General features: G+C 47.4%; 1 protein-coding gene across 1 annotated transcript; it reads right to left on the bottom strand.

Annotated features, from left to right (window-relative positions):
- Positions 1-4,661: 4,661 nt before the first annotated feature.
- On the bottom strand, positions 4,662-10,259 carry CF1H1orf53 (chromosome F1 C1orf53 homolog). Its single transcript, XM_047840702.1, has 3 exons — positions 9,729-10,259; positions 6,718-6,819; positions 4,662-5,247 (listed from the first exon to the last, which is right to left on the bottom strand). Exons 1-3 carry the CDS (start codon positions 9,990-9,992, stop codon positions 5,176-5,178), a joined length of 438 nt encoding a protein of 145 aa, XP_047696658.1. The 5' UTR covers positions 9,993-10,259; the 3' UTR covers positions 4,662-5,175.
- Between the last annotated feature and the right edge of the window lie 1,261 nt (positions 10,260-11,520).

The raw sequence follows: 11,520 nt of genomic DNA, 5'->3' as shown, positions 1-11,520 counted from the left end.
CCAAGAACCTGATCCTCGGCGAGGGAGGGCGGGAGGCTGCGGCCAGAGGTGCGGGCTGGTCCCCAGGTCTTGGCAGAGGGTTCCTCTGCTAATCCAAATAAATAACCCGTTGGGTGGAAATCAAGCTCGCTCGCGCTCTCTGTCTGTCTGTCTCTCTCGGAATTGACCCGAATCCCTCACCTCTGACCCGCAGCTCCTTCCACCTGTCTTTTATTTTCAGTTTATGCTTCCAAATCGGGAGGAGGAGGAAGGGGTGGGCAGAGGGCAAAGACGCGGGCTGGTGCGCGGAGACGCGCTCTGAGGCTGCGTTCAGCCCTTCCAGCCTCTCAATAATCAGGGGAGGTGTTAATGGAGGACTCGGCTGTAACTGAACCTCATAAAGCCCAGAGCATCTTGAGGCTTGGGCGCAGCGGGGGTGCTGGGGTCCCGCGGCGCGCCCTGGGCTCCCGGCCCCCCAGCAGGCCTTTGCCTTCCTGGAGCTCGTACCTAAAAGATGCTGCCGCCAGCTGGTGCCTGCATAGACCGTGAATGGGCGGTAGCTCCTGCGGGAAGCCGGGCTAAGCCATTGATTGCTCCCCCGCCGCATCCCCGCCTTCCCCTCCCGGTCCTTCTTCACTCTCGGCGCTCCCGGGCTGGGCGCCGGGGACCCAGCACTTTGAGGTGCACTCCGCGCACTACAGCGGCATTCCCAGTCGGGTCAGCGCGGGGGCTGGAGGTGTCTCTCCCACCGGCCCCGGCTAGGAGGTGCGGATGGCGATTAACCGGGAGAAAACCGACTCAAACCTTGGGGGATGAGCATTCTCGGGGTCACAGACAGACTCCCAGACCCGGGACGGGGCGGGGGCCAGGTTACCTGGTGTCAGGTTCCCGAGGGGGCTGCGTCGCCCCAGCGGCCCCGGGCGCAGTCGGGCCTCGGGGAAGCAGAGCGAGAACCGGGAAGCCGGGCCTCTGGCCAATTATTTACTCACTCCCCCACCCAGTGCGCTCCTCGCAGTCGGCGACGGGGGGGCGGGGGGCTGCTGGGAGGCTCCTGCGCGGGTGCGGGAAGGGCGTGCGAGCAGGGAGATTGGCGGCTCGGGGCTGCGGGGTCCTGGTGCCCGAGCGGCCCTCCCTCCCCGCCCCTCCCCGCGGTGTCACCCGCGCGGCTCCTGCGCGGTGCGTGGGCTGAGGGCGCCGAGGGCCCGGGCGCCCGCGCTCGCATCAGCCGCCTGAGAAACTAGTGTGGGATGGGGGCGCCTGAGGCTGTGCGGGGCGGGAGGGGGGACCACCTCTTCACCAGACCCGCAAGCTCCGCCACACGGCTTAGGGGTGCTAAGGGATCCAGCCGGAGGCACGAATCCAAGCCCGCTGGCTTTCCCTTTCCGTCCCAAATCCCGGAATGTGGCGCAGAGCACCCAGGACAGAGACCCTGGTTCCACTCGAACACTTGGCTCCGGGGCCAGTCCCACCGGCGACTAGCTCCACTACTTTACCTTTAAGTTCCCCTCGCCCGCGACGTTTCCCTTCCCATCTTGGTCCCCTTGGCTCTCTCTCTCTCTCTCTCCTCCAGACCCCCACCCCCACCCCCCGCCTTATTTCGGTGCGTTTTCTCAGCCAGGGAGGAGACGAGCCTCTCAAGTTTAGCTTCTATGCTCCCGGCGAGGCCAGCGAATGGATGGATGGTTGGCGATACCGACCAGAAACGCTCAGGTGCTTTCATTCATTCCTGTTCAAAGCAGAGGATTTTTATCCTCTTTGGGGTCACGAACCGTTTTAGATATTTGGGGGGGGGCATTCATTCTACAAACATACACACACCACTAGGTGCGCGCTCACTGAAGCGCACACCGGAGCTCACGCTTTGGTACAAATCTTGAGTGGGAAGATGTGGGTCGTCATGAATCTCCCAATCCCTCGAGAGCCCATGTTTCCCAGGTTTACACTCTGTTTTACACCTTTAGTCTCAAAAAAGGAGGGTCGTGTGTCTGGAGATTTTGCGTCATGAACCCAATCTTGAAACCGTTTGTAGGGAGGAGGGTCAGTTCAGCGCTGGGGTGCCCACACACAGCAGGGCCCCGGGGTCCCGGGTAGGCTGGGCGTCCAGGAACGACTTAACCCCTAAGTAAAGACAGCTGAGGGCTCCTCTCCAACCTTTTCTCAGAAACCAAGTTCTCCACAGAGGTGTGCAAGAGGGTGTTGACAATCCCCTCCCCACTACACGCACGCGCACACGCACTTAAACATCTCACTTTTTTTTTTTTTTTTGAGGGCAGAGGAGAGTTTTGGCACCCGGAAGTACCTTTTAATTGTTGCAGGGTAGTGAAAAATAGCACCGACTTTTAAATCTTCCCCCGCAAGCAGACGTCCAGAAACTCAAGACCTTGGTGGAAGATACAGAGGATGAAATGGCAGGTGTTGGTATGGAGTGGAGAGGGAGGTTCCTTCTGGGCTGGCCACAGATTGTGAGGTCTCTAAGTGCTCAGAGGAAGGCAGCACACTAAATGCCATTCGCCTGGTAGTGAGCCGGCTTCCCTAGCTTGTTTGGAGATTAATTTAAACCCGGCTGCTTTCTGGCAGTGGAAAAGCGCATGCAGGAACAGACTTTGCAAATGCCTTGGATAAAGGGCATTGCGGTGGAACAAAGATCGGCCCAGGGCCCAGCAGCATCTATCTCCCCTTCTGGTGGACCCTTCTTTTCCAAACACACCAGGTGTGGGAACCCCAAGTTTCATTTGAAAAAAAGGGGGGGCATTCTCTTCCTTGCCCTGCAAAATCAAATGGGCTAGCCCATTTGAAGTATGCATTGCATACTGAAGAGAGCGAAGTATGCATTGCAATTCACCTGCAGTGAAAACTACCAGGACAGGGCCCTTCTCCTAGAGAAAGGAGGTCCCCCTGCTTCAGGGAATTTATGCCCATCCTCCACCAAGGTAAACCCCACAAGAAGATTCCTCAGTTCCCTGGGTTCCAGCGGGTCTTTCTATGTTGGAAACAATCTAGAAATTAATTCCCCTTGACTTACGGTGACTTATGATAGGAGTCTCCAGAAACCATGAAAGTGGAGCAGTGCCAGGGTTGACTTAAACTGGGAAGTTTCTATTTCTCGGCATCCACATGTGTTTGTATACACACACCCAATAAGAAACCTGAATTTTTACTTTACAATGTGTGAATACAATATAGCTTGGAGCTCTTGCAGTGAGGCCCATTTATGTGGCCATATTGTGTTTAATGTGGGAGCAGCGCCCGCCGCCACCCCTGACGTGTGGTTCACAAGCATCTCCTCAGAACCACAGCGGAGAACTTCAGACCTTGGCTACCTGGCCCCAGATGCTGGAGAGAGTAAGAGCGCCCCCCATCCCCCAACGGCTACTCCTTCCTGGTTGCCTACAAGCTTGAAGTTCTGCCAGGAAGAGTCCCACACGACAATCATCCCTGAGGGACATCGGAGTCCTTTTCCTTGGGCCAGTTTCCTACGGTAGGAAGAACACGGGGAGGAGGAAAGAGCTGCCTCTAGGAAGGAGACATCCCATAAGTTATTTCCGTCTGTCAAGGGGCTTTCTCAAAACACTGCCTTACACGGTGCTTTTCAAAATGAACTTCCTTTCCTCTTTCTCTTGTTTCTTCAGAAAGATGACCTTTTCAGGCTCCATTTCTTTCTCTTCTCCCTCTGGGGACTGCTGAAGAAAGCACCATCCAGCTCCCACCCAGAAGGTGGACTTGGTAATCTTCAAATCTAGTGGAAAACATTGAGCTATCCGGTTGCTTCTTGACCTGAGAATAGAAAGGAAATTGGCTCCCAGGAGTCCATAAACCTGTCCGGAAAGCCTGACTGCCTCCACAATCGTAATGCTTACCTCCTTCTCCTATTCCCCTCCTCAAAATGATTTCTAGAGAGGACAACACCAGGCCACAGAGACTGACTTTTTACATCCCAAGAGGCTGCCAACACCTCACAAGGCCCACGGGCAGGGTTACTTAGGGCACCACAGTGGGGGCAATAGCAAAACTGGGGCACTAAAATGCCAACGTTTTGGGAAAACAGCTTAATATGTGACGTAAAAATAACAGCACAAATCACAATCAAGGGGGGAAACCAGAACTTTACTGGGCTTCCTTTTCACTTATTTTACAGTTTGGAATGTCTTGTACTTTGACTCGAAGATGTGAGAAGGCACCAGAATCTCTTGGTTGCTCCAGATCTCTAAAACTCGTATTCAGGCCATAGGCAGAGCCTAAGAAAGACCCCTGAGATGCCCGAGAGCCTTTTGGATTCTGTTGGGAGAAGAGGCTGAGGGCCAGCTCTGGGCAGAACCAGTCTTCCGATGCACAGCAGCCTCATTTTACTGAACAGCTTCCACTGGCAAGGAAAAGGCTTTCTGGGACCATTGTCCTCAGAGGGAAGCAGGGAAGAGAGTGTAGAAACAATAATTCCTGCAAGCTCCTAACCCAGGTTGGGTCCTGATACCCCAAGCTGTCACTGCAGTGAATGGAATGGGCATAAAGCTAATACAATGTCCTAAGACAGATTTGCCTGGGAAGTGCCATGAGACATGGAGGAGGGAACTGTGGGGGGAGAGAAGAAAGAATGGTCTAATCAGAGGCATCTTAAGCAGCCCTGACCCTCAAGTCAGAATGATTTAGAGTTTTTATTGAGAGAACAGATGGAAGATGAGAGCATTTCCTGATGCAGAATGGCACTTCTTGGGCACTCATATGCTGCACAATATAGCATTATATCAATCTTCTTATAGCTCGAGATATAAATAAAATGAAGACGGTATTCAAACCCTTCTATTTGCCAGCAACCTCCCTTGGGTTGCTAACACTGAGGAGAAAACAGTAGGAGAACGGAGGCTATAAGAAAAATCGAGAGCTACTAAGGTGACCCGATTGCTACTATTTATTTAATGGAACAGTCATTATTTTCTTTCTTCAACATATGTGTCTGATAATGAAGCAAAAAGAAAGGAAAATAACTATCAGTGTGCCACTTCAGAAACACACAAACATTTGCTAGCTTTTTCATTTTATTGATGTTCTTTTAATATATGTATTTATGATTAAACTAGTGCTCAAAGACTAACAGCACAGATAGCAATTCCGGATTAGAGTTGTTTTTTGTTTGTTTGTTTGTTTGTTTTTTGTTTTCTAAATACAGGCTCAATAAGATGGAGAACAGAGAAGAAATTGTTGTCAAACATAAAAATGTGAATTGAATTTCTTCCTTTTCGATGGATCCTTAACATTGACTTGACCATATGGACACTGCAGAAGAAATAAAACAAACTATTATTGAATTATTTAACAAGCTTCTTGAAAAAGTGTAACACTTCTCATAGTGAAAAAAAGAGGCTGCTAATGATGTTATATAGATCATTTGATCTATTGGGTCCTGCCGACTAAGAGGAGAATAATGGCAACCTCTGGCAAATGGTCCTAATTAGGGTCCAAGAATCACTTCCTAAAGGCATCCTTCCAACTTTAAGAATTTTACTGTCAAAAACTCACTCTTAGAAAATTCTCAGGTCCTCAATTTATGCAAGGCTCTTATGCATTTGATTAGAAACAGCTAATGGCACAGGTAGAAACACACATAAATGGGAAGGCTTAATTTTCCATTACTGGCTATAGTTAATACATGCATTTAATGTTTATTCCTTCATTGTAAAGTTGGTCAGTTAAAGGAAATAATACCTCCTTACCCCAAAACATACAGTCAAAATGGTCTGTAAATAGAGGTTGTTACCTGTTTATAATCTTAATGCTATAACAATTTACCTTACTAATGTGCTTTTTAAAATTTTTAAAAAATATTTCTTTGAAAGAGAGAGAGAGACAGAGAGAGTGACAGTGGGGGAGGAGGCAGAGAGAAAGGGAGACACAGAATCTGAAGCAGACTCCAGGCTCTGAGCTGTCAGCACAGTGCCCCAAGCGGGGCTCAAACTCACAAACTGTGAGATCATGACCTGAGCAGAAGTTGGACGCTTAACTGACTGAGCCACCCAGGTGCCCCAATTACTAATATGCTTTTTAAAAGTTATGGTGACACACACAATCCCATTTATTTTTTTGCTCAACATAGGGAAGGATTAGTTAGTTCACCTTAATCAGTGAGCACAGAGATATATTCACTGAAATATACATCTTAGGAGATACACAGCACTAAGTTTGGGAGAGCTATCTTCATGGTTATGAAAATAGAGTAGAAAACAGCCACAGAAAGAATGGGAGAGGGAGAGAAGGAAATGAAGAATAAAAGAAAGAAAGGGAAGGAGGGAAGGAAGAAAGGAAACCACCCTCATTGAAAGGAAACCCACTTCACAATGCTGATCAGATTTCTATTTATTCAGCTAATAATGAAGACAAAAATGTTGTCTGGGATCTAGTTTGTAATATTCTGGATTTCTTTTCCTGCCCTCCTTGCCCTTGCCTAGTGAATATGACTTATTTGAAACCTCATGAAAAGTTTCCTTGTAATAACGAACTCCCATGAATCTCAAATCACAGCATCTCAAGGAACTGATGCTCACAATGAAAAGTTACAAAATTCCATTAACTTTAAAGGTCCTATGTCGGTCCTAAGGATTTCGTTGTCCTTGGCTAAAGCTGCTTGTGAAAAGTGCCCTCCAGGTCTATTAGGCTTTTTTCACTTGACTTGTTCTTCAAATACTAGGTATTTACGAAGTTACAGAAGCACCGAAAACTGCTGGTGTAATGCGAGAATTTGCTACTCACGTGTCTGCAGGCAGACCCGCAGCATTTGCCTCTCTGCAAGTGGGCAAGCCGTGTAAGCACCAGATAGCCAGTGGCTGGATCCGTGTAGTTTAGCTGGCCAGCCTGAAGAATAATGCAATGAAACAATTCATTAATCTCAATATTCACCATATCTCCTCACCATAATTTCTACTCATAAAATACTGCAAGATTTTCTTTAAACAATATTAAACTTCTTCCCAGCAATTCTGGTGGCACTTGCAATTAAAGACTGAATGCATTCCAACATTACATACAATCCAACTTTATGTGACATAAGGAGAAAATATACAGTTTGAGAAAAATGAGAAGTTGATGGAAAAACAAGAACTCCTCTATACCCAATAACTATGTAGCCACTGCTCAGGTATTTTTCATTCAGTTTCTAGGTAACAAGTTTAATAACAGGTGATTTAGATGATTTTAAGAGCTTAAGAGGCTGAAAATGAACTTTCACTCAGAAGTTGCAGTTACAATTTTAGTACTTAAAATATGTGGATAATGATTTAAACTTACAGAAGAGGTGCTAATCAAAACCAACAGTCCTTACAGAAAAGTATTACCTTGCTATTATTGGACACTTTTCTTTACCTTCATGATGTGTTACTCCATTGCACATTTTATACTATTTTCTGTTTTGGGAGTGTTGTTAGTTCTGTTTTTAAGTGAAAAAGGTATTGTTTTAACATATTAACACGCACTGCTTTCACAAGGTTGATCAAAAGCAACTTTTACTACACCACTTCAGACGTCAAGGAAGCATACTCTACTGACATTCGAACTCAGTTTTTAAAAAGTGTCCCAAGTACATGGTATGAAGGCAAAGGACATAATGTGGCCTATCCTGTGAATTTGGGCCATGGAGATGATGTTATTTATCCTTGAGATTTTGTAGAGGAACCTTCTCTTGGGCTGTTTATAATAACCCATTTAACCACAAAGTAACACTGCACCATTCATGTATAGAACCTTTTCATTAAACTATGCATGACACCTGAATGTCTTCTAACATACTTTTGTATGTACCACAAGTTACTTCTTCTGAGTGTCTTCCTTAATGACTAAATAGTTAATCTGGCTGAGAATTTAACCAACTGTGCTTCAAAGATAAGGCATAGAGCAAAAAGACATAGGGTTCAAGTCTAAGTCTACTCTAAGGCATTCCAGCAAAGCCAGACCAGGACCAAAGAAACCAGCAAGCAAGTCTCAAGGCCAGTCTACAGGGCCTCTCAAATCTCTTGGGACCACAGAGGCAGATTACACGAAACCAGGAGCAGTAAACTACTTTAGAACGATCAATTGTCAAGACCTCACTTCTTTATGAAACCTGGGTCTGAAGACTTGGAAGAAAAGCCAAAAAACACCAGGAACTCTGTCAGCAGCCTTCTTTCCACTTCTCATAGTTTCTGGGAGTCTTCTGAGGGCAATCACCTAGCAACCCAGAAGCCTACCAGATTGCTCCTGCATTTGCACCCACTCTCCTGATTTCCCTATTGATTGAGGAACTGTGAGCTTATTGGCTGCCCCCACAAACTTGATTTCTCCTCAGTAGATAAGCCTCAGGTAATGGTGGCAACAAGGATATGACAAGAATGCTGACAGTTTACAAGATGTTCCATGATACAGATCAGCACAGGGAGAAAGAGACCCATCCGCCTTGAGGTGTGGGAAAAGGACCATGGTTGGGGGAGGGGGGCGGGGGGGGGGTAGGGCTCTGATTTGTTGAAAAAGAAAAACAAACCTGTTATTGTATTTACTTCTGGTCTCCTTGACATTCATTTCACTTGTGCTCCTGACACTGATGAAACAAATGTGGATTTCCTAAGTGGGAAGAATTTTCCCTTTCCCAGGCTGACTGAACCTGTCTTTACATGCCACTGCTGTTTGCGCTAAAAAAGATGAAACTTTTGCTTATATTTACCATATTTATATGGTGATGTATGGCAACAAATTACATATGTTATTTTCAATACAGTATAAACAAGAACACTCAAAAGCTGTCTGTCATTTCCTGATGAATCTTTATGCAGAAGTTTCAACACCTGAATGAGCCAAACAGTGGATTCCCAGGGCCTACTGTCAGCAGGGGGAGAAAAGTCAATTTTAGAAAATCTCCAAGGTTTTCTTCTCTACTTCTTTGGTACAAGCAACAGCAGATATTAAGGACTGGTCACACACAGTGTGTGTGACCTACTTAATAGGTTACTTTTACATCGCGTTTGTATCTTCATGATAGAGTGCATGTGCTCTCTCAAGATAATAAAAACATAAATATGTTCCCTTTACACTTATGTGGTCTGAGGTGTTAGAAACCGTGGGCGGAAATGGTAAATTGTGATATTGGTACTAATAAGGGACTGCCACATCCCCAAACAGAGAAAAACATAGCTCAAGATTGTCTAGGAAGAATGTAAACGCCTGATTATAGTTTCTCTTACAATTGTGCTGTTAGGGTGCAGAGAAAAGACGAAAGGAGAGCAAAAATTAAATTAAAAATAAGTTTGGTTCACTTACGCATTACTAATATCATTGGATAACGAAGTGTTTAACTGATGATGCAGAGAAACACACAACCTATTTTTTCCTCTGACTTCTCAGCTCCTCTACCTCTTGCATCAATTCCTAACAACCCGCCCCCAACACACACACACACACACACACACACACACACGCACGCACGCACGCACGCGCGCGCACAGAAGCATGATGGGTTCCAAAATGCGACCAGAGTTTAGCTCGGACGCTGGTCAGCAAGGACCCACACTTAGCACAGATATACATTAACTCTGCTCGGAATAGCAAACTGCACAGTTTTCCAGCGAAAAGGTCGGAGCAGGAAGCGCGCGTACTCGTCAGACGCCAGAGGCTGGACTGCGCGGGCTTCCAGGAACCTCTCCCTCTGCTCGGGGCGCGCAGGCGCACCGATCCCGGGCTCCCGCGGGGCCTGGGTGCGGCGGGGTGGGGCGGGGCGGGGCGGGCAGGAGGGGCCTCACCGCGCACGCGGCGGCGTGCAGGTCTGCGATCCGCCTCTCGGCCGCCGTTAACTCTTCACTCTCCCGACTGCTCGCCGCTCCCTCTAGTCCGCCTGGCGAGCAGCGCCCGGAGCGTCCGCGGTCTTCTTTAGAAGCGGAGCAGAGGGTTAAGCAGAGGTGCCGTCGGAACCCTCCCCCGACCCAGAGAAGTTTCGGAGGCAGAGCTGCTTGCGGTTGCGTCCTGAGCGCGGCGCGTGCCCACGCCGGGATCTGTCTGGCCGCCATGGCCGCCGTCGGCCGGGAAAGGCGGGGCGCCCCGCGCTGGGGCCCGGCGGGACGGCCACGCGGGTCCGGGTTGCGCGCTGGGAGGCCGGCCTCGGGCTTAGGGCCTCGGACCTCGGACCGGCGCCGCGAGGACCCAGCTTTCGGCCTCCGCTGCTGGGTCCTGCTGCGGAAATAAAAATGGACTTTTTAGGCGGCCGATGAAGTTCCAGCAGGATGCGGGGACGGGGAAGAATGGGCCATTTCTAATCTTGGGGCCTAAATTCTAAGCGGACATTTTTTTCTCATGTCACATTAGACTTGAGATCATTCAGCATAATCGCCAAACCTGTTAAGATGCAAGAAAGGGATCAAAATACCCGAGGTTTGTTTATAACCAGCTAGGGTCTGTTCAGAAAAGGCTGGGCATTTACAGGTAACATGCACTATGAATAAAGCTGGCCTCGCCTAAAAAGAGGACCAAAAGTGAAATCGCACACTGAATAAGAAAAGGCAGTATTTTCATGTTGTTAAATACTTGCAAAATCCAGACAAAATTCTATCCTTTCTGAAACGTAAAAGTTATCGAGATACCCCCCACAAAATTGAATTTTGAGGACATTAGCACAAGCCCAGGAGGCAATTTCAGGTGTTAGAATTAAATTAACACCACTCCTACCCCTCTCCCTCCACCCCCACCCCCACCCCCACCCCAGCCTGCGTTTCTGCAAAGGAGGGTTGAAGAGTAGCCATTTTGTAAGTGTTCTTCAGTTTTCAAGAATTGAGGGCAGGAATCCAACCCCGAAGGCAAGATTAGATCGTTGAGTTGCACAGAAGTTTGACCAAGCCACCATAGGCCATCACTACTCTTTTTTTTTGGTATCTGCATTTACCATGTCTGGAATTTACTTAGTAGGTGCTGATTGAACCGACCCTATTGGCCCATTAAAAATTTCACAGCGAATTAGTATTTTTGGCCAACTCTGTTTCCTTTGTGTTGGAATCATCAATTAGTTATTAGCTTAAAACCAGGAAGGCTAAAGAGGGACCTAAAGAAAAAAGCAGTGCAAAGGTGGGACGAAACTTGAGAAGGGACTCCATCCACCACAAGTCAGGTGTGTTTGTGTGCTTTTTCCCTAACCAAATTCTGGAATAAGGAAATAAGTCTAGAAGTTCAGATTGATTGCGTTGTTTTTTTAAAATTGAGGATAAGGACCTATTAATAGGTCATGGTATTAATTCAAAGGGTGGGAACAACATTTTGCAGAGACGAAATAGTCTAGACCATGTTCAAATAGAAAATACATACTCTTACAACAGGGTTAAGTATTTTTACATGAAGCTTTTGTTCTGGTGGATGGCGGGGCGGGAAATCTTTGTGTTAATAAAATAGTTCTGTATTCTGATTATGATGGTCACACAAGTCTACACATGTGATAAGATAGAGAACTCTATACACTTTGTTCCCATATAACATTCTTCGTTTTGGTATTGTACTATAAGTATGTAAGATGTAGCCATTGGGGAAACCTGGGTAAAGGGAATCTATCTT

The sequence above is a fragment of the Prionailurus viverrinus genome, chromosome F1 (assembly GCF_022837055.1).
Source record: "Prionailurus viverrinus isolate Anna chromosome F1, UM_Priviv_1.0, whole genome shotgun sequence".
Taxonomy (NCBI): Eukaryota; Metazoa; Chordata; class Mammalia; order Carnivora; family Felidae; genus Prionailurus; species Prionailurus viverrinus.
Note: the sequence above shows the minus strand (reverse complement) of the source record. Positions and strands in the feature narration are given on the sequence as shown.

What these genes read in the sequence shown, in the direction of transcription:
- CF1H1orf53 (XM_047840702.1), bottom strand. Translation starts at nt 9,992, where the DNA reads ATGGCGGCCAGACAGATCCCGGCGTGGGCACGCGCCGCGCTCAGGACG. An exon ending in TGCACGCCGCCGCGTGCGCG is followed by an intron (nt 6,820 to 9,728) that starts GTGAGGCCCCTC and finishes ATTATTCTTCAG; the next exon opens with GCTGGCCAGCTAAACTACAC. An exon ending in GCGGGTCTGCCTGCAGACAC is followed by an intron (nt 5,248 to 6,717) that starts GTGAGTAGCAAA and finishes TTTCTTCTGCAG; the next exon opens with TGTCCATATGGTCAAGTCAA.